The sequence below is a fragment of the Haliotis rubra genome, unplaced genomic scaffold, assembly GCF_003918875.1.
Source record: "Haliotis rubra isolate DU_JTF1 unplaced genomic scaffold, ASM391887v1 Scf269, whole genome shotgun sequence".
Taxonomy (NCBI): Eukaryota; Metazoa; Mollusca; class Gastropoda; order Lepetellida; family Haliotidae; genus Haliotis; species Haliotis rubra.
The window spans coordinates 105,451-130,986 of record NW_025766769.1 but is presented as its reverse complement, the minus strand read 5'-3'; the positions used below and the strand labels follow the sequence as shown (position 1 = coordinate 130,986).

Below are 25,536 nucleotides of genomic sequence, written 5' to 3'. Positions count from 1 at the left end.
CTCGCTGTTTAAAGTACTGGTGTAAAGTAATAAATATGCCAGAACATTGTCTGCCCAAAAAACCTACAATATGATTGTCCATCTTGATAATATTGGTAAAAATACTCGGGCAACCCGTATTTGTAATCTTTTGTTTAGATACGGCTTTGGATTTGTTTGGTTATCCCAAACCCTTGGCAACGTTAATGCATTTATCAAACATTTTCGTACCAGAGCTATCGATATCTTTAAACAAGATTGGCATTCTTCTTTACATGAAAGTTCAAGATATGATTGTTATCGTGAGTTTAAATATATCTTTACTTGAACCTCAGTCGTATCTATACAACTTACGTAATAAAAACCTTTGTAATGTTTTCATATGCCTGAGACTTGGCCTAAATGATTTATATATCTATCAAGGAAGATATTCATCTATTATTAAATCACAAAGGTTCTGTCCATTTTGTAATACTGTAGAGAATGAATTACTTTTTTTATTTCTTTGTCCTGTATATAATGATTTACGGCAACTGTATTTTCCACAATGGCTACTATCAAATATTAATGCTACAAAACCATATTCAATACTTTCCTGTAAAGCATTCCTATAACAATATAAGGTAGCTCTATTTATCTATCACACACTTGTATTGAGACGAGATTTAATATAACTTGTGTGTTGTATGTTGTATATGTTGTACATATTATGCATATTTATTTTGTATATGGGCCTATGGCCTTCATGCAATAAACTGATAGACTCTTGACTGGTTTGTGACCTCTGCTGCACCACCCGCATGCGTAATTGACAGTATAAGTATAGGATGATCAACAACAATGAAATCTTTTTCACTCGATAATATTTTCATCTTCATAAGTTTGATAACAAATGAGAACACTTTGAAGTTTAACCATCTGCCAGTGGTAAAAAATGTTAGGACTGAAAAATAACAAAGTCAGTCTTTATATTTTGTCTTATAAACCTAATTAGTTTATTATCATATTTGTATGTATTTTTAAACTTAATAAAAAGCAAATGATCTGCTTATACATGTACTAATAGTTAATTTATAACATGACTGTAATATCTAGACATTTTATAGTTTGCCAACGTGAATCATATTTCACACACGCGCCATAAGTGCAACCTAGTGTATGATGTTGTATGTCTCATTACACTTCACAAGAAATAAACTGATTCTGTTGAATGCTACCACAAATGAATACAACAAAATGCAAATATTAAAATTAAAACAGACTAAAGTTATAGCAACAATGTCAGGCTATTACCTCGTTCGTGGAATGTATCCATCAATATCCACATAAAGGAACGATATGCCATTCATATGCAGCTGACTAAGAATCCTGTTCCATGTCATGTGTCTTTTAACAGTCTAATATGCGAAAAAGTGATACATGTATATCTTTTCAGGTTTTTCACATTGGTGTATTGTCTCATGGGTCACCCAAGATAGCACACCTGGCAACTAATTGCATGATGTCCACCATTCTTTAAAAAAGTAATTTAGTTGGCCAATAATGAGCAATCAATCAACATATTGGTCAGAGCTACAGATAACTTTTGGGGTCATTGAGTTATGTACACGCGTGTGTTCATCTCAATTGGGTATATTAATTTTCCTTTGAGTAACCAAATAAATTGTACCCACCTCACTCAAACTCAATTGGGTATTTTGTCAATTTCCATTAATTGTAAAAATATAACAAAGTTTAAATGTTGGTTTACGTGTTGTTTATATTTGATCAGTAATGTGAGAAACGATGAGAAAGACTGCAAGTTGCCAAGTTCATGTGCTGAAATAGAACCTCTCAATATACCTTAACATGTTTGTGTGTACGCATGTAAGATCAAATGTATTGAGTATTTACTAAAAAACAAGCGTACATGTACGCAATAGACGTAATAGGAATTGAGTTTTCATATAAATATTTGCGTAATTTACGCAGATACGCCGCTTATCTGTTCCTCTGATTGGGGGTCAGTCCTTTGAAGGAAGGACATTGTTTTTACAGAGATACTTTACGACAGGGTGTATTCAGTATAGATTAGTAAATCTACATACATAAACACTACCTTTGACAAATCCACTGTGCAGGATAAAAGTAAGTAATCAATCAGCGGGTTATCAGTTAATTCTTTGATCAATGTTTGTTTTTGTAACTCAGCTGATAATTCGTCTTGCTGCCCTTCCATGCGCATATCAGATAACATGTAGGACATTTGTCACATCCGACCTTAATTTATAATGTTGAGTATTTACTGCAGACACGAGAAATGCCAAATGGGAACCACTGTCAGGTAATCTGAGTGATATTACCACTAATTATACCTGTTATAAATTCATTAGGGGCGGTGGGGTAGCCTTGTGCTTAAAGTGTTGGCTTGTCACGCCCAAGACCCGAGTTCGATTCCCCACACGGATACAATGTGTGAAGCCCTTTTCTGGTGTCCCCCACAGCGATATTGCTGGAATATTGCTAAAAGCGGCGTAAAACCATACTCACTCACTCACTATAAATTCAATAACTGACCATTAAGTGAATGATGACAAATAACGTGTAGGTTTATACAACCAAACACGGGTTACAACTAAGGGGGTAGTAATCGCTATATTGCATGCAATTTTAATTGCCTAAAAAAACTTATGGGCTGACACTGTTTGAAGGATACGAACAGAACTTCATTGTGGCATAAGAAATATATCTTTCTAAGTGTTTGCTGTGGGGAGCCTTAACTTGTATATACCTATTTACCGGAGTAAATTTTCAGATTTTTCTCGCAGTGGCAAAGTGTGGTTGTTTAGTTTACGGATTCAAATAAATCAAATGTGTTTTTTTAATATCATAATAAGCATAATATTTTTACATGACATGATTAAATATTGTGGTAAAAAATCAGATCGAATTCAATCACTCACTATACCATCCAGAAATTAGAAAATCTGACAAGCCTACACTGCTTGGATACTTATTGCAATCAGACATGAAGTACGGGGGATATTTTCAAATAACGGCAACTGATGGGCATCCACCCTGCTTATGTCCCGCTGTATCGGTTGAAAATAATTTGCCAAGGTGGACCTACTGTCCACCCAGCCCCCGTGTCCACCACGGTCGAGGGAGCAGGTACTGGCCAGCTTGCAGCTCGGTTTCATAATTAGACTGTTGGCGAGAAATATTCATCGCTGGTAAGAGTTCCGCAGGTAACCCCCGCTTGAAAAAAATACGGGGGTTACTGGCGGAAATCTTTTCTCTAATCGCTCCTGATCTGTGCCCCTTTAATGGTCAGTCGATAATTAAGATCAGAAAAAGTGCACTTTGGTTATCAACATGATTCCTGCTGTGGAGAAATGCACACAATTCGTCAATCTAAATGAGTAACCCTCAGACAACGATACGACGATCGGAGGGCAAAGCATCGATCGCTCTGGAATAAAACGCGTAGACTACTTAGAGTCTTAGACAAAGTCTACTCACACTGATCAGATAGATCTTATCTTGTGCAAAGTTCGGTACGATCGTCACCAACTCCTTCTCGGCCAAAAACTCCACTTCTGCCGGATCCATGGCTACTAAAGAAGTCACAGAGTCATACCATTTCCTCTCTGGATATGATATACACAACAGATATCTACTGTGCACAGTGTCAATTTTCCCGCAAAATATGTAGAAGGTGAAGGACACTCTGTATTTCCGTTTCCGCATTATGCGCCGAGGCACTGGCGAAAGATGGCAGCCTCCTTGCTTCGAAGAGAAGCCGGGTTCTTGGGACAGTATATGCTTCGATTTGAAACGGGAAAAGTAACAACTTTTTAGTGTTATTGCATTTGGAAATATTTAGGCGATATGCATTTTACCCCGTAAAGACCCGTGCTTTTCACATGGCAATATATTCGCCAGAGCATGTTTTGACATTGAACATGACACTGGCAGAAAGAATGATGAAAAAAACCCATATATACGAGTGCATCAACCCATAACTTGATACAAAGTATAACAGCAAACTCTAGCATGGATGATCTCTCCATATATATAAACAAGTGAAACGCCAGTGAACGTACCCACCGTAAATTCTGCTCGTCAAACCCAGTCTATTTAGTTCCTAAGTTAACGTGAAATAGGAAAATCCCAGAAGTGTTGATTCAGGCACTTTATTTAGGGCGTAAGAAGGAATCATACTTGATATGGGTATGTACAACTTCTGTGTATGTGCAATGTACCAGTCTTTATCACTAGCGACCCGTGAAGGTCCGAGTTAACATATTGATCTTCAGTAACCCATGCTTGTCGTAAGAGGTGACTAACAGGATCGGGTGGTCAGGCTCGCTGACTTGGTTGACACATGTCATCGGTTCCCAATTGCGCAGATCGATGCTCATGTTGTTGATCACTGGATTGTCTGGTCCAGACTCGATTATCTACAGACGGCCGCCATATAGCTGGAATATTGCTGAGTGTGGCGTAAAACTAAACTCACTTTATTACTAGCCGAGGGGAGTGTCTGATATTATAACATTCCTACTATTCATTAGTGTGTGTATGCTTGCATGAAAATACATGAAGATATGCTCCATTTGTGACTTGCTTAGTGTAGGCATAGGTACTCAGATAGCATTTACGTTGGGCCAACATTGATGTCAATGTCTTTTTGACTGTCGGGCCAACGTTGAGCAAACACTGCGCCACCATTATATAATCATCGTTGGTTCAACGTTGGCAAAGAAACATTGGCCCAATGTCTATTTAACTCCTCAATACCTCCAACATAGCAAGCAATACATTCAAGTTGAAGTCACCTTGGGCTGTACCCATGAAACAATCAAGTCAATTAAATGCTCTCTATCTGTCTTGGCTGAGCAGCTCTTGAAAGCTTGAGGTAGGCTCAAGAATAATCTAAAATGTTTCTGAATACAATTAGTTAATATATTATGCATATTCCAAAACAATATTTAAGGCCTTATTTATCACAAATGACAATATTAAAGAATAGTTGATTTTCAAATTAATATCCATCATACAACAGGCCCTGGTAAAAGCACAACACAATGATGTGAAACACTTGAACTTTGTTTGAGTGGCATTTTAGAAGTTGAGACGTACAATATAGAACAAGTTTTATGGATAACAACTTCTTTATTTCGTGAGTGTGACGTTTCGATACAGATTCTTGTACCGTTGTCAAGCACTTGCTTGACAACGGTACAAGAATCTGTATCGAAACGTCGCACTCACGAAATAAAGAAGTTGTTATCCATAAAACTTGTTCTATATTGCACTTGAACTTTGCTTGGCTTACCCTAGAAATTTAACATTGAGGGCAAGAGTAGGGGCGAATAGTCTGTTCATCTAACGTCCCAAAATCTATTTTCTTGGTTAGTTAAAATTTTGTTGACAACACATAATTCTGGTTTATGTGACTTTTGTATATTTCTTAAATAACAAGTCAGAAATGCAGCTGAGTGGCAGGGGAGGCTTATATATTCAGCCCTCAAATGAGGAGGCAGAAGAAATAATCACAGGAGGTCTCCACCTGTATCCAAGGTCTGTCCTTGCGCCTTAGCCTCTGAATAAAACACTGACATAAACATCTAATGACTTGACAAGGCATCGATTTTTGATATGTGAACAAACATTGGTTGCCTTAAAAAAAAATAATTGGATGTCTGGTGTCACTGGATCATAGGAGAAACACACATTCCACATATACATACACACATAATGAAACACTTACAATCGTATCTATGTTCGAGGAAACCTGTACTCTGATGGCCAGGCTGTGATCATGTCGTGTCGTCTGCTCGAAGAAAGGTGTACAAACCAAAGTACCCTCTAGGAAAAACAGTTTTTAGTAGGGTCCCTTAAATATAATTTCTGTGACGCTACCTTACATTGGGCCAACATCAGGTCAACATCAGGCCAACATCAGGTCAGCGTAGGAAATCCGACCATGGCGTTGCCAACCACTGCAAACGTTGGGCCAATGTTTGAATGCTATCTGGGTACACACACCCCAGAGTCACAAACCCATTTGGCCTATTAGTGTCCCCACAGAGCCCCTTGATGCCCTGTTGGTGTCCCCTCAGTTTCCCTTTGTTGCTCTATTGGTGTCCCTTCAGTGACCCCTTGTTGCTCTATTTGTGTCCTTTCAGTGTCTCCTTGTTGCTCTATTGGTGTCCCTTCAGTGCACCTCGTTGCTCTATTGGTGTCCCTTCAGTGCCCCCTTGTTGCTCTGTTGGTGTCCCTTCAGTGCCCCCTTGGTGTCCCTTCAGTGCCCCCTTGTTGCCCTGTTGGTGTCCCTTCAGTGCCCTATTGGTGTCCCTTCAGTGCCCCCTTGTTGCTGTTGGTGTCCCTTCAGTGCCCCCTTGTTGCCCTGTTGGTGTCCCTTCAGTGCCCTATTGGTGTCCCTTCAGTGCCCCCTTGTTGCTCTATTGGTGTCCCTTCAGTGACCCCTTGTTGCCCTGTTGGTGTCCCTTCAGTGACCCCTTGTTGCCCTGTTGGTGTCCCTTCAGTGCCCCCTTGTTGCCCTGTTGGTGTCCCTTCAGTGCCCCCTTGTTTCTCTGTTGGTGTCCCTTCAGTGCCCCCTTGTTGCTCTGTTGGTGTCCCTTCAGTGAACCCTTGTTGCTCTATTGGTGTCCCTTCAGTGCCCCCTTGTTGCCTTCTTAGTGTCCCTTCAGTGACCCCTTGTTGCTCTATTGGTGTCCCTTCAGTGCCCCCTTTGTTGCTCTATTGGTGTCCCTTCAGTGACCCCTTGTTGCCCTGTTGGTGTCCCTTCAGTGACCCCTTGTTGCCCTGTTGGTGTCCCTTCAGTGCCCCCTTGTTGCCCTGTTGGTGTCCCTTCAGTGCCCCCTTGTTTCTCTGTTGGTGTCCCTTCAGTGCCCCCTTGTTGCTCTGTTGGTGTCCCTTCAGTGACCCCTTGTTGCTCTATTGGTGTCCCTTCAGTGCCCCCTTGTTGCCTTCTTAGTGTCCCTTCAGTGACCCCTTGTTGCTCTATTGGTGTCCCTTCAGTGCCCCCTTGTTGCTCTGTTGGTGTCCCTTCAGTGACCCCTTGTTGCTCTATTGGTGTCCCTTCAGTGCCCCCTTGTTGCCTTCTTAGTGTCCCTTCAGTGACCCCTTGTTGCTCTATTGGTGTCCCTTCAGTGACCCCTTGTTGCACTGTTGGTGTCCCGTCAGTGACCCCTTGTTGCTCTGTTGGTGTCCCTTCAGTGACCCCTTAGTGACCCCTTGTTGCTCTATTGGTGTCCCTTCAGTGTCCCCTTGTTGCTCTATTGGTGTCCCTTCAGTGACCCCTTGTTGCTCTATTGGTGTCCCTTCAGTGACCCCTTGTTGCCCTGTTGGTGTCCCTTCAGTGACCCCTTGTTGCTCTGTTGGTGTCCCTTCAGTGCCCCCTTGTTGCTCTATTGGTGTCCCTTCAGTGTCCCCTTGTTGCTCTATTATTGGTGTCCCTTCAGTGCCCCCTTTGTTGCTCTGTTGTGTCCCTTCAGTGTCCCCTTGTTGCTCTATTGGTGTCCCTTCAGTGCCCCCTTGTTGCTCTATTGGTGTCCCTTCAGTGCCCCCTTGTTGCTCTGTTGGTGTCCCTTCAGTGCCCCCTTGTTGCTCTATTGGTGTCCCTTCAGTGTCCCCTTGTTGCTCTATTGGTGTCCCTTCAGTGACCCCTTGTTGCTCTGTTGGTGTCCCTTCAGTGACCCCTTGTTGCTCTATTGGTGTCCCTTCAGTGTCCCCTTGTTGCTCTATTGGTGTCCCTTCAGTGACCCCTTGTTGCCCTGTTGGTGTCCTTCAGTGTCCCCTTTGTTGCTCTGTTGGTGTCCCTTCAGTGACCCTTTGTTGCTCATTGGTGTCCCTTCTGACCCTTGTTGCTCTATTGGTGTCCCTTCAGTGACCCCTTTGTTGCTCCTATTGGTGTCCCTTCAGTGACCCCTTGTTACCCCTGTTGGTGTCCCTTCAGTGCCCCTTGATTTGCCCTTGGTGTCCATCCAGTGCCCCTTGTTGCCCTGTTGGTGTCCCTTCAGTGCCCCTTTGTTGTTCTATTGTGTCCCTTCAGTGCCCCTTTGTTGCTCGCATTGGTGTCCTTCCAGTGACCCCTTTGTTACCTGTTGGTGTCCCATTGACCCCCTTGTTGTCTTGTCCTTTCAGTGACCCCTTGTTGCCCTGTTGGTGTCCTTTCAGTGCCCCTTGTTGCTCTGTTGGTGTCCCTTCAGTGACCCCTTGTTGCTCTATTGGTGTCCCTTCAGTGTCCCCTTGTTGCTCTATTGGTGACCCTTCAGTGACCCCTTGTTGCCCTGTTGGTGTCCCTTCAGTGCCCCTTGTTGCCCTGTTGGTGTCCCTTCAGTGCCCCCTTGTTGCCCTGTTGGTGTCCCTTCAGTGCCCCCTTGTTGCCCTGTTGGTGTCCCTTCACTGCCCCCTTGTTGCTCTATTGGTGTCCCTTCAGTGACCCCTTGTTGCCCTGTTGGTGTCCCTTCAGTGACCCCTTGTTGCTCTATTGGTGTCCATTCAGTGTCCCCTTGTTGCCCTGTTGGTGTCCCTTCAGTGACCCCTTGTTGCCCTGTTGGTGTCCATTCAGTGTCTCCTTGTTGCTCTATTGGTGTCCTTTCAGTGTCTCCTTGTTGCTCTATTGGTGTCCCTTCAGTGCCCCCTTGTTGCCTTCTTGGTGTCCCTTCAGTGACCCCTTGGTGACCCTTCAGTGACCCCTTGGTGACCCATTGGTGTCCCTTCAGTGACCCCTTGTTGCTCTATTGGTGTCCTTTCAGTGTCTCCTTGTTGCTCTATTTGTGTCCCTTCAGTGCCCCCTTGTTGCTCTATTGGTGTCCCTTCAGTGCCCCCTTGTTGCCTTCTTGGTGTCCCTTCAGTGACCCCTTGTTGCTCTATTGGTGTCCCTTCAGTGACCCCTTGTTGCTATATTTTGGTGACCGATCCGTGAAGATCAGGGGTAGAATAGGTCTTCAGCAACCCATGCTTGCCACAAAAGGCGATTACGTTTGTCGTAAGAGGCGACTAACGGGATCAGGTGGTCAGGCTCGCTGGCTTGGTTGACACATGTCATCGGTTCCCAATTGCGCAGATCGATGCTCATGCTGTTGATCAATGGATTGTCTGGTCCAGACTCGATTAATTATGGACCGCCGCCATATAGCTGGAATATTGCTGAGTGCGGCGTAGATATAAATTCACTCACTCACTCTGTTGGTGTCCCTTCAGTGTCCCCTTGTTGCTTTATTGGTGTCCCTTCAGTGTCCCCTTGTTGCCCTGTTGGTGTCCCTTCAGTGCCCCCTTGTTGTCCTGTTGGTGTCTCTTCAGTGACCCCTTGTTGCCCTGTTGGTGTCCCTTCAGTGACCCCTTGTTGCCCTGTGATTTCTGGTGTCCCCCGCCGTGATATTGCTGGAATATTGCTAAAAGCGGCGTAAAACTAAACTCAGTCAGTCAGTCAGTGTTGCCCTGTTGGTGTCCCTTCAGTGCCCCCTTGTTGCCCTGTTGGTGTCTCTTCAGTGACCCCTTGTTGCCCTGTTGGTGTCCCTTCAGTGTCCCCTTGTTGCTCTATTGGTGTCCCTTCAGTGACCCCTTGTTGCCCTGTTGGTGTCCTTTCAGTGCCCTCTTGTTGCCCTATTGGTGTCCCTTCAGTGACCCCTTGTTGCCCTACTGGTGTCCCTTCAGTGCCTCCTCAGTGCCCCCATGTTGCCCTCTTGGTGTCCCCTCAGTGCCCCCATGTTGCCCTCTTGGTGTCCCCTCAGTGCCCCCATGTTGCCCTCTTGGTGTCCCTCAGTGCCCCCATGTTGCCCTCTTGGTGTCCCCTCAGTGCCCCCTTGTCCTCTTGGTGCCCCTTTGTAGACCCCTTGTCCTCTTGGTGTCCCCTCAGTGCCTTCTTGGTCCCTCCCTCAGTGCCCCCATCAGGTGTCCCCTCAGTGCCCTCCTGTTGCCTCTTGTTGTCCATTCAGTCTCTTGTTGCCTTCTTGGTGTCCATTCAGTGCCCCTCTTTGTTGCCTTCAGTGTGCCCTTCTTGTGCCCCTCCCCTCAGTGTCCCTTTCTGTTGCCTTCTTGGTGTCCCTTCAGTGCCCTCTTGTTTCCCTTGGTGTCCCCCTCAGTGCCCTCCTGTTGCCTTCTTGGTGTCCCTTCAGTGCCCTCCTTGTTGCCTTCTTGGTGTCCCCTCAGTGCCCTCCTGTTGCCTTCTTTGGTGTCCCCTCAGTGTCTCTTGTTGCCCTCTTGTTGTCCCTTCAGTGCCCTCTTGTTGTCCCTTCAGTGCCACTTCAGTGCCCTCTTGTTGCCTCTCTTGGTGTCCCCTCAGTCCTCTGTTGCCTCTTGAGTCCCTTCAGTGCCCTTGTGTGTCCCTTCAGTGCCCTCCTTGTTGCCTTCTTGGTGTCCCTTCAGTGCCCTCCCAGTTTGTGTCCCTTCAGTGCCCTCTTGTTGCCTTCTTGATGTCCCTTCAGTGCCCTCTTGTTGCCTTCTTGATGTCCCTTCAGTGCCCTCTTGGTGTCCCCTCCTGTTGCCTTCTTGGTGTCCCTTCAGTGCCCTCTTGTTTCCCAGTTTGTGTCCCTTCAGTGCCCTCTTGTTGCCTTCTTGATGTCCCTTCAGTGCCCACTTGATGTCCCTTCAGTGCCCTCTTGGTGTCCCCTCTTGTTGCCTCCTTGGTGTCCCTTCAGTGCCCCCTTGGTGTACCCTCAGTGCCTTCTTGGTGTCCCTTCAGTGCCCCCTTGGTGTCCCCTCAGTGCCCTCCTGTTGCCTTCTTGGTGACCCTCAGGGCCCTCCTGTTGCCCCCCTTAGTGTCCCCCTCAGTGCCCTGTTGTTCTTGCCTTCGGTGCTCCCTTGGTGTCCCCTCAGTGCCCTCTTGTTGCCCCTTCTGTGCCCCCTTGGTGTACCTTCAGTGCCCTCCTGTTGCCCTCTTGGTGTCCCCTCCGTACCGCCTTCTTGCCCTCTTGGTGTCCTCTCAGTGCCCCCTTGTTGCCCTTCTGGTGTACCCTCAGTGCCCTCTTTGTGTCTTTTCAGTGCCCCCTTGTTGCTCTCTTGGTCCTCAGTGCCCTCTTGTTGCTGTCTTGGTGCCCCCTTGTTATCCTATTGTTGCCCTCTCAGAGCCCATTGTTGCCCACTTGGTGTCCCCTCAGTGCCCCTTGGTGCCACTATGTTTCTATTACAGTTTCATGATTTTCCAGAATGTTGCAAGAGGGCAGCGGTTGGTGTGTCGTGTCCAGCTGCTTGTCCGTCAGAAGTATAGCGGCCAGAGTGTCCGATCATTGGCCACCTCCCCAACCAAGTCAGAGAAGACAGATTTAGTACCATCAGACCAAGAGGCCCTGTACAGGTAAGAATAACACATTATCAGACCAAGAGGCCCTGTACAGGTAAGAATAACACATTACCAGATCAAGAGGCCCTGTACAGGTAAGAATAACACATTATCAGACCAAGAGGCCCTGTACAGGTATGAATAACACATTACCAGATCAAGAGGCCCTGTACAGGTAATGGTAATAATTAACCAGACCAAGAGGCCCTGTACAGGTAAGAATAACACATTAGATTTTAGCAATACAGTGGAAACCTGATAAGTAAAATTTCAAAGGACTCACCAAAATTGTTTACTTATCAGGTATTTTACTTATCCAAACTTGTAAAAACCTGCAAATGACAAACATATGCATGTATATGTATGTATATGTAACAGTGAACAACTTATCAGGGCTGGCCTCCAGTTGTCAGTGTATTGTCAACTGCTTGACGCCAGCGAGCTGACACGACTGCCCCTAATGTCGGATTATGTGGTGATCGCTAATTTAGTTATCCAGTCTCTTTTGTTAAGTAATTTACTTCCAGGGACCGTGAGAAGACGTTTAGTTAAGCGGTATTGTTTACTTATCCGAGTTTAGTTAACCAGACTCTAATAGTGATAATTAATGAAGAAATTTGCTGGGACCAAAGAAAAGTGTTTACTTATCAGGTCTGTTTAGTTAAGCGGTCTTTACTTAGGCGGTTTCCACTGTACGTGGATACTTGCTACTGATTTAGGTGAGTACAATGTTAATAACAAGGTCTTAGACTATATATTCACATTTTTATTTAATATGAAAATTCTTTGGAAAAGTTAATACTAATTTTGGCCAAGAAATACTAATATTTTTCCTTATCCTGACTCATGCTTTTTTGCTTGTCTTCTTCTTCTTTGCGAACACAGTGGAACACTTGTATCTCCCAATTGAAGTTCCCTTCAATGTAAAATCACTAATTAGTACTCACCCTGAGTTATCTTTCCCCTCGCAAGCGCGGGAATGAGGGCGCCACCTCCCACCATGTGCCTCACTCTCTCCTTCTTTGCCCAGTGAGCTGGACGTGAGAGCGCCTGTGTCTCCCTACACACTATATCCTTTATTTATATTTAGTTTGGTACCTCTTATATTCATCTATAGAGGTGTAACTAGTATCCTTATTCAACATGCATTGATAATTATTCGTGTTTTTTGCTGCTTTATTCACGGTTTGCCGTGTTTGCTCAGCAGTTTGCGTTAATGAAAATCTGCACTGTTTGTAAATTACGTTACTCTGCTGCCGATCCGCATTTAATATGCCCTAGTTGCATAACTCCATGCTCTATTGTTTCACGCTGCAAATTATGTATTAATTTGTCTAATTCTGCCTTTGATAAATATTTATATTCCGTCTTGAGACGGGTGGCAGATAGATCTCGGAAACAAGCTTCAGTCATGGCTAATAGATCAGAGTCAGATATACCCTGTCAACTGTTAGCGGACGACCCTCTACCGTCTGGTGTTCCGCCTGAGTTACCTTCGGGGGATAAGCGTGGGACGCAGTCCGCTATATCCAAGAAGCGACCTGCATCCCAGGACGTTCCATCATCACAGTCTAAGACTAGAAGAGCTTCCACGTCGTCTCAACGTACGCTCCGAACCCCCAGGTCTCCAGCTTCGTCAAAAGGGAAATCCACGAAGGCTACTAAAAACTTTGCTTCTGACATTTTACCTGTTTCAGAATTGTGTTTATATGATGATGACATTCCGATTATCATTCCAGATGTACGTCATAAGAAGGCGACCAATATCGGCTACCGTCTACTTCAGCGCAGATCAACACGCAACCAGAGATGCCTACGCTGACGCTTGAGAGATTATAACTGAGGGTCCCGCTACTATCACAGAGAGGACACCCTCAACGCCAGCGCAGACCGTCCCAGACGACCTGGTTAACCAAATCATGAAGTTGATGGAAGACCGATACGGTTTACAGAGGCCTCAGAGCCGCGGGCCTTAGAGCCCAACCCATTATAAGTCATACAGGGCCCTAGAGCCCGCCTTGACTTCGCGTAGGGCCCTAGAGCCCACAAACGTGCCTCCACGAAGGGCAACCCAGCCCGTAGTGAGCCTTCGCGAAGAACAACCCAGGCCGCCTCCACGAAGGATCCAGATCCTCAACAGTTGCGAAGGGCTTCGCGGAGGAGGAGTGCTTCACCGAGCTCACACCCTGTAGAACACAGGTCGTTCTCAAAGCAGGCTCTCATATAATGATTCGGACTCTGACTCAATACCTTCCCGAAGGCCTTCATGAAGGTTAAGTGGCTCCAAGTCATCTTCACCCAGAAGATCTAGAAGGGATTCATCGAGAGCTCACTTGAAGCCACCAGCGTCGCCGAGGAAGTCTCCTCCAAGGTCTCCCTATACTAGCCACTCGCCAGTCCGTTTCACCACAATCTTCTCATCTTCCATCTTCTTACAGATCTAGGACTCCACCTCACTCTATTACATGTGATCCCTCGTCAGAAGAGGAAGAAGGTATCGTATTCTCAGATGCAGAAATTAGATACTGGATGGTGAATGGATTAGAACTTGCTTCCCCGTCTAAGAACGAGAACTCAGCTCATACTTATTTGATGAAGGAAGATGATGCGGACACTATCACCTTACCTCCTATTGACCCGATAGCAGCGGTTCCAGCTAATCTGGATACAGCCTTTACCAAATCTACGAAATTTCAATCAACACATTTCCCGGTTTTCAACGCCAAGAAATTTGCAGGTCACAATATGGACTCCTTTTTCAAGGCCCAAGAGATTGATGACAACTTTAAGTTAATCATTGATGCCAAGTCCAGAAATTACAGAATAGACGATCGCAAACTAGCCCAGTTGGATACCATTTCTAGGAGAATGTTTTTTGGATTGAATAGATCTAGAACGGTTAATGAAACTCTCATCACCAAGTTCAAAGATTCTACAGAGGAGGAAGATAGAATGATCTACTCTACTCATGCAGAAAAGAGACCATCAGTTCCTTACTAATCACTTGTCAGCACTTACGGAAGCTACTACCATGGCTCGTCGGCAGGGTCTACTAGCCTCCTGCAATTGGGATAATCAATTTACGGAATCACTCTACGCTGCCCCATGGTCATCGCCCCTACTCTTTGGTGGTAACATAGACAAGGTCTCCAAAGAGGTGTCTAAGGACTCTAGAGAGGTGCTTATGATCAAGTCCATGGATACGTTAGCGAACGTCATTAAACAATCATCCTTGAGATACTCTGGCAAGTCTAAATTCTCTGGACTACAGAAAGCACGGGACAAGAAATTGGCTACAGCAAAAGGTCCCAGGGAATCTTTTCGTCGCCCATACAGCAATTTCAGAGGAGGATCAGCAAGAGGCAGATCATCCAGAGGTTCCCGCAGATTTAGACGATGAAATTCAGGTTCAGAACGACTGGAGTCTTCCACCCCCAGCCATTCCAGTACAACTGTCTCAAGTGGGTGGACGCCTTCAGCTGCACTGGGAAAACTGGGGACTACTACAAGATCCTTATGTATCCAACATCCTACAGCACGGATATCAAATACAACTCAAGGCCACACCTCCGTTAACAGTCACCCCTCCAAGGTTCGACTTTCAACCGGCACAACTACCTATGTTAAGAGAACCAGTAGCTACTCTGCTAAGCAAACAGGCCTTAGAAGTTCTGGATCAGCGAAACATCGTACCAGGTTTCTACTCCCCAGTTTTCCTAGTGCCCAAGAAAAATTCCAAGGAAAAGTTTCGTCTCATATACAACATGAGCATCTTCAACAAAGACTATCTAAGCAAACCGCCAGCGTTTCGCATGATACACTTACCGCTAACTTCGGCACTTAATTAGGTCCCAAAGATTACATGGCCAGCATAGATTTGCAAGATGCATATCTACACATTCCGATTCATCCCAATTCAAGGAAATATCTAAGATTTATCCTAGACGGGAAACACTACCAATGGAAAGTACTTCCCTTCGAATCTCATCGCCCCTTGGGTATTCACAAGAGGCGAAGCCTATTGTCGCATAAGTACATCGTCAAAGGTCCTCATGGCGCATTTTACCTAGACGCGGCCAGACGGGATACAAGTGGATCCAGATCCACAGCGTCTCAGACTACAGCTGAACTTTATAATCAAGTTACTAACACAACTAGGATGGTTAGTAAATCTACTCAAGTCGGCCCTAGAACCAACGCCAAGATCTGCAATTTCTAGGTATCACGATTTGAACAGCCCAGAATCGTGATAGTAGTCCCGAGGACAGATGGATCAAGATCCAACAGTTAATCCCACAAGCCTTACTCTCTCCGCTACCACTACGACAGTGGCAGATCCTATTGGGACTACTCACATCAGCCCAAGACTTGACAGTCAGAGGCAGGCTTCAATTACGGTCGTTACAAGTCCTTATCAATGCGCATCTCGAGGACCCTCTACCGTTCAGTCTACCAGATCACGTCAAACCTCATCTACTCTGGTGGACCAAGAGATTGAATGTTTGCGTAGGCGTCTCCTTATTAGAGCCGGAATCGGAAACACTACGTAGACGCGTCACTACAAGGTTGGGGAGCCCACCTCGCCTACAAGACAGCGTCAGGCCTATGGAGCAATCAAGAGAGCAAATATCACATAAATCTGCTAGAGATGCAAGCAGTCATAAACGCCATAAGTCACTGGAGCAAACTACTACAGAACGCTCAGTTGATGCTCAGTGGCGTTTTATGTAAACAAACAGGGCTCAACAAGGTCACCGAACCTACTGTCCCTTTGTTTCCGACTATTCGAGCTAATAGACAATCTAAACATACATGTCAGAGCTTGCCACATTCCAGGAGCAAAGAATGTATTAGCAGACGCTCTCTCTCGACCACACCTACCGTCGCCGACAGAATGGATGCTCCACACAGAGATATTCACTCAAATAATCATGGAAATAGGATCTCCACTAGTAGACCTATTCGCCACTCGATTCAACAAACAACTGACATCATTCGTATCGACAGTTCCAGACCCACTAGCATGGGCAACGGACTAGGGCTTCCACGGGTACTCGAATACTCGAGGACGAGTCGGGTTTAGCCGGACTCGAGTCCATTTTCTAGGACTCTAGGACTCGAAAAGGGGAGATAACTCGAATTATTGGGTTACGTTGACAGACTGTCTGCCATGTACTAAGAATGAGCGGCCGTTAACGTCTAATATTAAGATAAGATATAACTTTATTATCCCCGAGGAAATTCTTATACATCCAAACTGTCTCAAAATGAATATGTACACAATTCACAAAAATATACACAATAATTACATGCACAAAACGAAAGCTATTTACACAATAAAACTGACATGATGTAATTCAATTAACCACATAGGTAAAGAGGCTGAATAATTCTAGTTGTTATCACATGGTGATAATTCAAAATATTTGTTGCATTCACGAATACTTGATGGTATGAAAGACTGTCGAGCTCTGTTGGTTTTAAGGGAAGGTAATGTCGACAGCAGCGTCAGAAAGAAGTACTTCAAAATTGTGAGATCAAATATGTTAACTATCAAATCTAATTTTAGTTGCCTTTTGACAATCTGGCTCATAGATAAAGGGAATATACTTTCGAAATTTTGTCGGCAGTATTTACAATTTTGAAAAGGTTGTTTTTGTTGCGATCAGACAGGCCCCATACCAACATAGAAAATTGTAGGTCAACACACTTTGAATAAAGGTTTGATAAAAAACTGTCATTACGGTTTTGTCAATGCCTTGACGATAATAATGTTCAGAATCAGAAATTAGGCCAGTAACAGTGGCGTCATCTGCGAATTTCACAGTAAACAGTCATTGGTATACAAAACGAAGAGTACGGATGAAAGAACACAGTCCTGTGGAGCTCCAGTAGAGGTTGAGAGGAAAGAAGATTGATAGCCATTGACACTGACATACTGAGTTCTATGTACCCTGAATTCTTTAACCCATCTGATAATGTTTTTATTATACCCCCGCTACGAAGTAACGGGGGTATATAGCGTTCATTCTGTCTGTCCGTCCGTCCCGAAACTTTGTCCGGAGCATATCTCTTAAAGTTTACATGCTAGGTTCACCAAACTTCACACACATAGTAATCATTACCCATTGATGTGCCTTTTGCTATTTTAAAGTTTTTTCAGAAGTTAGTTTTTTTGCTGTTTCCATGGAAACATGATTTAGGCTGTGACTATGAGGATGTCATCTTGTCCGGAGCAGATCTTCCAAACTATACATGCTAGCTTCATCAAACTTGGTACACATATCAAGCATGATCCCTAGATGTGCCTTTTGGGGTGTAGATCCAGATATGAATTGTATTTTTTGCTGTTTCCATGGAAACATGACTTAGTGCCAAATGTGTTTGATTATTTTGTCCAGAGCATATCTCTTAAAGTTTACATGCTAGGTTCATGCTAGGTACATGCAAAATGTATTTGATGGTGACCTGACCACGACATATCATCGCAACTATACATGCTAGGTTCACCAAACTTAATACACAAGTTAATCATGACCCACAGATATGCCATGTGCTAAAAAATAGCAATCTTCATCTACGTCCACTTCATTGTGTGCAACATGAGACAGTCAAGTTCAATTACATGTCAGGTTTCCACGGAAAACACAAAAAATCTAGTTTCCATAAATTATTACCGTAATCAGTACATGCCAAAACTATTATCTAACATTTATATAAAGTTTAGTAGAGTCAAAGAGAAAGTCTTGTGAGCTGCTGATCCTTGTTACATTATATATATCAATATCAGTCATTTCCATGTCCCAAAGTGGGAAGCGGGGGTATGTGAGCTTTGCTCACTTCTACACTTGTTAAGGCCTAGATTAAATAGTTTACTCCTCACACGGTGTGGCTGTATGGTATTAATTGTTACAAGTCTGCAGATGAGAGTAATTATTATACATCGTTTGAGATTTCACTTCTTAAAATGATTAGGTAACGATAAGGAGAACGATAAAAAATTCAAATGTATGGGCGTGTCTTGATCTGGATAGTGAAAAGAGAAAAATAACCAAATGCCGCCTGTGCGGTATATTACTGCGCTATGAAGGCAGTACAACCAGTACGATGAAAAAACAAAACATTTGGCAAGTAAACATCCAAATACGGATTCTGACCAATAGGAAATGTTAGTCACACGACGATATGAAGTTGGAATGAAGTAAGTGTTCACTTGTGTGATCGGAACACATGTCATGCCGGTTACGCTATCGTTTGTTTGAAAGGTATGAATTTCGAGTACTCGGGTCCGAGTCGAGTCTCACCCCTCGAGTACTCGAGTCCAAGAAAATGGACTCGTTGAAGCCCTACAACGGACGCACTAAGCATATCGTGGGAGGGACTCAACGCGTACGCTTTCCCGCCACCAGCGTTAATCCCACAAGTCTTACCGAAAATCAGTCAAACGCAGAGCCTCCATCTGATTTTGGTCTCGCCATACTGGCCAGCGAGAACGTGGTTTCCAAATCTTATTCAAGAAATCAGTCAACCAATTCTACAACTTCCAGAACGCTCGAATCTATTGATACATCCACACACCAAAAAAGTGCACGGAAAACCAGAAGTATTCCAACTTCACGTATGGATTGTATCAAGGCATGTCTGAATAAGAGAGGTTATTCAGCCAGAGCGGCAAAAGCAGTCAAGCTTGCACTGCGTAACTCAACTCGCAATCTACACGACAACTGCTCTTTGAATACCATAATGGAGGGCTGTTTCTGGATATCCGATATGGTGTTTGCCAACCACTATCTGAGAGATATTACCACTAAGGATGTCTCAGGTATCCACCATTTCGGTCCCATGGTCCTCGCTCAACAGTTGACAGTTCCCCGGAGAAGATAAGTCAATCTTACAGATTTATACTTATCTGATATCAGTACTAAATAGCTACATGCTATATATATATTTTGCTTAAGTTCAATCTATTATCTTAAGCTCAGTACTATGATTATTATATCATACAATATATTAGCTAACAACTCTAGAAGTTTTGCTACTATATTTAGCTTCAGTTTCATCAGATCTTAAGCTCAGTAATATGGTCACAATTTATATATACATTAGCTAACAAACTCTACTTAGTTTCTGCTATTATATAGCTTAAGTTAAATTATATCTTAAGCTCAGTACTATACTCATATAGCTTAAGTTTATGCATATCTTAAGCTTAGTACTTTGGTTACTGCATAAAAGTATATTAACTATAAACTCAAGGAGTTTATGCTATCACATTAACAACTTAAGTCTACTAGTCTTAAGCTTTGTAATAATGTTGTATATACTTTATCATAATAAGTATATTGTAATAGTTATATTGTAATAACCCATATATGGCAGCTGATAAGTTAGCAGCAGGAATTCATCAGTTCAGTGCCTTTATGAAGTTCCCATTGGGTTATTACAGTCATTACAATTCAAATCACTAATTATCCAAATCCAAAGTATTATATATTCCCACCTCCATAGCCGTCGGATTCTACAAGCAAAAAAGCATGAGTCAGGATAAGGAAAATATGTAATTTTCTGAGTAAAATTGATATTTTATACTTATCCTGACTCATGAGGTAAGCCCTCCCGTCCTCCCCACATAACACTTTGGATTTCCCTGTAAATTCAAGTGTTGGGCTCGCTACAAAAGGAGAGAGTAAGGCACATGGTGGGAGGTGGCGCCCTCGTTCCCGCGCTTGCGAGGGGAAAGATAACTCAGGGTGAGTACTAATTAGTGATTTTACATTGAAGGGAACTTCAATTGGGAGATACAAGTGTTCCACTGTGTTCGCAAAGAAGAAGAAGACAAGCAAAAAAGCATGAGTCAGGATAAATATAAAATATCAGTTTTATTCAGAAAATTACATTTGTGCATCAGCTTTTGGCCAAAATACTAATTGGGTTATATTAGGGTTGGCATCTCTGGATGACATGTGTCAACTAAGTCAGCAAGCCCGACGACCCGATCCCGTTAGTCGCTTCTTATTACAAGCATGGGTTGCTGAAGACCAATTCTAACCCGGTTCTTCATGGGTCTCATCATGGAAGACTGATTTCATTAAGGTTTTAGCCAAGGATTTCAGAACTATACTCTTAAAAAAAGTAGGGGAACCAGAACTTTCAATTTGGATAGGAAGTATAAGCGTTAACAAACTCTAAACACAACGTATTGGATGCTATAGTATCCTGACTCATGCTATATTCCTCATCTCCCGTCTGCTTGGGCAATGAAGGAGAGAGTGAGGACAGCGTGCCTTTGGTCACGTGGATGCGCTTTGGCGGGAGATAGGGAGGCAACTCCAGGGTGAGTGATTGTACATTCGCTTCAGGGAACTGAAAGGGATTCAAGTTTCCACTTAACCATCACAGGAGAAGGGAGATAAGCAATATAGCATGAGTCAGGATAAGTATAAAATATCAAGTTTATCATAAAAATTACACGTCTCATATTTATATCTACAATTTAGGTAGTTAATATGTGAAAGTGTGAAATGTCTGTTAAACAAAGTTCAGCCTAACTACAGTCTTAGTGGTAGGGTGATAGGAAATGTAAAAAAGGACTTAAAGAGGAGAGATTAGTGCAGAAATGAGCAATGTGTTTCTTTTTCTAAGTCCAATGCTACTTATTTGGTACAGACCATGGCTTTATGCAAATTAGTGTGCGATGGTATTGTATTACAATGGGAACTTTTTAAATATCCATTTTAGCTTCATTATAATGATAGTTGACGTAAAAAGTAATAACTTGAATACTGAAACTATTAAGGATGTCTCTACCATGGAGTCTCACTATCACTATAAGAACAAACAGGTAGGAGGAGTAGTAAGCAATTTTGTGCATAAAAATATGTTTAAAATTATGCTTAGAAATTATGGGAAGGGGAGGGGGGTATCGGTAATTGATTTTGTACATGACCTGAATGGGGGGTTCCTCCATAAAATCATCACTATCCCCCCTAGCCATAAATTATGAACGGTCCCTTAGGTACGAAAATCTTTTAGGCAATGTGGGTATGTAACACCTGGATGATTACTAAGGGGTAGGTGAAGTGGGAATGGGAGAGTCCACAGGTGAGTGATCAGAGGGGGTGTTCAAAGAATGACAAAATGCAAGTGACCTTTTTATATACATTTAATACTTTATACACATCATTAACATATCACGTTCGAGCAGCCTTGAAAACATCCTCATCATAGAGATGGAAAATCGGGGTGTGGTCATGGTCTGGTCCTATCTTTAATAGTCGGTCCTCGACAGTTTGGATTGTACCTGTAAAATTAGGGTGACATTAAATAAAAAGTAAAAATAATAATAAAAATAATAATTTTCATTGATGAAATCAGTTTTGAAACTGATTGCACAAGATTGTCTATTGTCTATATATAGGTGTTAATAGGTGTAACTTGATAATTGATTGCATTCAGGTCAAAGAATACAAGACTTAATGTTTTACAGTATGTTTACAGCGAGATTCGGTACAGCTCTAATATACTGTCTCAGTTTTATTTCTGTTTACTCGGTACTTGTATCCGCCATGGTAAGCATGTCGTCCGCCTCGAAGATGTTGTATGAAAGATACTGACACTTGTACATTCGCCACTGTGATAATGTAACATGGTAAACATAACCTGTGTTATATATTTCCACATATCCTGCTCTAAATTCATCTCAGAGTCACATAAAGCTACTTTAACTTCTTTAGCTTAATTTATGTTGTTCTAAGAATTAATGGGGTGCTGGGAGCAGGGACACCCCCACTTGGGAACTTAGACTGTTCCAGTGAGACTCCACAACAGAAGTAACCAGAAGTGACATCATAGTCCATCAGAATATTAAACACAGCTGCAAGAGCGTTCTCAAAGGTTGTCACAACAACCAGGTCTATTTGTCTGCCTGTCAACATTATGATCTTTATGGTTGTCTTCCTAACCTGGGTGGAGGTACTCCGGGCCCACCATGTGTGTGGGGGATTTGGCAATCAAGTATTACAAGGATGTATTTGAAAGAATTTTCGAACATTATCAATGATCTTAAGAATTCTTAGAATATTACCTCTAACACATGAGGCAAAGGCCCATCCACCTTTCCCCAGATATCCCAATGTACCATTACCAAGGAGCCGATTCCTACGGATGGTGCTTGGAGGACCAAGGAGGAAAACCAGGGACATTTATTCAATTTCAGTCAAGCTAAACTTGTGGATTCAGAAACAAGTTTCAGGAGATAAGGCAATCAAGTGTTAGAGGTAGTATTGTCAAGGCAACCAAGTGTTAGAGGTAGTATTGTAAAGGCAATCAAGTGTTAGAGGTAGTATTGTCAAGGCAATCAAGTATTAGAGGTAGTATTGTCACGGCAATCAAGTGTTAGAGGTAGTATTGTCAAGGCAATCAAGTGTTAGAGGTAGTATTGTCAAGGCAATCAAGTGTTAGAGGTAGTATTGTCAAGGCAATCAAGTGTTAGAGGTAGTATTGTCAAGGCAATCAAGTGTTAGAGGTAGTATTGTCAAGGCAATCAAGTGTTAGAGGTAGTATTGTCAAGGGCATTCAAGTGTTAGTTAGAGGTAGTATTGTCAAGGCAATCAAGTGTTAGAGGTAGTGTTAGAGGTAGTATTGTCAGGGCAATCAAGTGTTAGTGAGGTAGTATTGTCAAGGCAATCAAGTGTTAGAGGTAGTATTGTGTCAAGGCAATCAAGTGTAGAGAGTAGTATTGTCAAGGCAATCAAGTGTTAGAGGTAGTATTGTCAAGGCAATCAAGTGTTAGAGGTAGTATTGTAAAGGCAATCAAGTGTTAGAGGAAGTATTGTCAAGGCAATCAAGTGTTAGAGGTATTATTGTCAAGGCATTCAAGTGTTAGAGGTAGTATTGTACAGGCAATCAAGTGTTAGAGGTAGTATTGTCAAGGCAATCAAGTGTTAGAGGTAGTATTGTCAAGGCAATCAAGTGTTAGAGGTAGTATTGTCAAGGCAATCAAGTGTTAGAGGTAGTATTGTCAAGGCAATCAAGTGTTAAAGGTAGTATTGTCAAGGCAATCAAGTGTTTGAGGTAGTATTGTCACGGCAATCAAGTGTTAGAGGTAGTATTGTAAAGGCAATCAAGTGTTAGAGGTAGTATTGTAAAGGCAATCAAGTGTTAGAGGTAGTATTGTCAAGGCAATCAAGTGTTAGAGGTAGTATTGTAAAGGCAATCAAGTGTTAGAGGTAGTATTGTCAAGGCAATCAAGTGTTAGAGGTAGTATTGTCAAGGCAATCAAGTGTTAAAGGTAGTATTGTCAAGGCAATCAAGTGTTTGAGGTAGTATTGTCACGGCAATCAAGTGTTAGAGGTAGTATTGTAAAGGCAATCAAGTGTTAGAGGTAGTATTGTAAAGGCAATCAAGTGTTAGAGGTAGTATTGTCAAGGCAATCAAGTGTTAGAGGTAGTATTCTAATAATTATTATCATTGTGGATAATGTTCAATGTAGGCAGGTGACTAACAGTTCTTTTAGTGTAAATAATTGTGTATGTGGAAGTTTAGAGGCCATTGAATTGGTTACTGACTGTTAAAATATGTACTGTCACCAGGGAGCGCTACATCCCCATCACACGGAGGTCTGTCATTCGACATCTCATGCAAGAGGAAGACTTTCTCACAGATGAAGAAAAGAGGAAATTTGATGATTTTGCTCTGGCTCTAGACTCTGCTATAGTCAACAAGTACCACGGTGTTCTTCAAGAGCTCAAGGTGGGCATACAGGGACTAACTCTAGACATCCTCATCTCTCCACATACTGTCAACTCAGACCAACGTAAAAACTTGGACCCCTGTAATTTCATACCTGTGTAAACTCTGTGAACTCAGATCATTGTGAACTATAACCCCTGTGAACTCAGATCCCTTTGAACTAAGACTCCTGTAAATTGAGATCCCATCAAACTCGGATCCTTTCAAACTTCAAATACATTTAGTTGTGGTTTCAGTAACTGTCACTACACAACTTAAATCTTCCAGTGTTCGTACCATACATGAAACCATTGAATGTCCCACATTGATTGTAACTTGGAGGTAACTGTATTTTGGTCTCTGTATTTATTTCCTCAATACAAACAAGTAATCACTTAAAGGAGCAACAACATGGTGTATATGTACGATGATTGTAAAAGTAATACACATTTTCAGCGCATATTTGACCCCCTGAACCCTGATAAGGACACTATCGCGACACGTGAGTGGACGTGGCGTGAGCGGCTCGACAATGAGTTCTGGCTACTGCAGCAGATGGAGGACATCATGGAGAAAGCCAACTTCCATGAACTGTCATCCTCCACTGTCAGCCGAGCCCTCGAGGAACACGAAGCCAGGGAAGGAGTACGGGTAGGTGTAGCATGGGAGTCTGGGTGGTGCCCTGTCTGGGTGTGTCAGCATGGGAGTCTGGGTGGTGCCCTGTCTGGGTGTGTCAACATGGGAGTCTGGGTGGAGCCCTGTCTGGGTGTGTCAGCATGGGAGTCTGGGTGGTACCCTGTCTGGGTGTGTAGCATAGGAGTCTGGGTGGTGCCCTGTGTGGTGTAGTGTGTCAGCATGGGAGTCTGGGGAGCATGGGAGTCTGGGGGGGGGGCCCTGTCTGGGAGTGTGGAGCCTGTCAGCATGGGAGTCTGGGTGGGGCCCTGTCTGGGTGTGTCAGCATGGGAGTCTGGGTGGGGCCCTGTCTGGGTGTGTCAGCATGGGAGTCTGGGTGGGGCCCTGTCTGGGTGTGTCAGCATGGGAGTCTGGGTGGTGCCCTGTCTGGGTGTGTCAACATGGGAGTCTGGGTGGGGCCCTGTCTGGGTGTGTCAACATGGGAGTCTGGGTGGGGCCCTGTCTGGGTGTGTCAACATGGGAGTCTGGGTGGGCCCTGTGTGGGTGTGTCAACATGTCTGGTGCCCTGTCTGGGTGTGTCAACATGGGAGTCTGGGTGGTGCCCTGTCTGGGTGTGTCAACATGGGAGTCTGGGTGGAGCCCTGTCTGGGTGTGTCAACATGGGAGTCTGGGTGGAGCCCTGTCTGGTTGTGTCAACATGGGAGTCTGGGTGGAGCCCTGTCTCGGTGTGTCAACATGGGAGTCTGGGTGGAGCCCTGTCTGGGTGTGTCAACATGGGAGTCTGGGTGGAGCCCTGTCTGGGTGTGTCAACATGGGAGTCTGGGTGGAGCCCTGTCTGGGTGTGTCAACATGGGAGTCTGGGTGGTACCCTGTCTGGGTGTGTCAACATGGGAGTCTGGGTG

At 43.7% G+C, this 25,536-nt stretch overlaps 2 protein-coding genes across 2 annotated transcripts in view; one reads left to right on the top strand and one right to left on the bottom strand.

Annotated features, from left to right (window-relative positions):
* LOC124280496 (DNA replication complex GINS protein PSF2-like) overlaps nt 1-3,723 on the bottom strand; it is a 34,589-nt gene extending 30,866 nt beyond the window's left edge. The window contains exon 1 of the mRNA XM_046716435.1: nt 3,481-3,723. Within this exon, the coding sequence (XP_046572391.1) occupies nt 3,481-3,708 (228 nt within the window). The 5' untranslated portion in view covers nt 3,709-3,723. The remainder of the gene's footprint in view (nt 1-3,480) is intronic.
* The window catches only part of LOC124280495 (transmembrane protein 143-like), a 42,062-nt gene continuing 20,246 nt past the window's right edge, over nt 3,721-25,536 (top strand). Inside the window, 4 exon segments of the mRNA XM_046716434.1 lie at nt 3,721-3,804; nt 11,139-11,287; nt 23,863-24,022; nt 24,458-24,652. Coding sequence (XP_046572390.1) covers nt 3,733-3,804; nt 11,139-11,287; nt 23,863-24,022; nt 24,458-24,652 — 576 coding nt within the window. The 5' untranslated portion in view covers nt 3,721-3,732.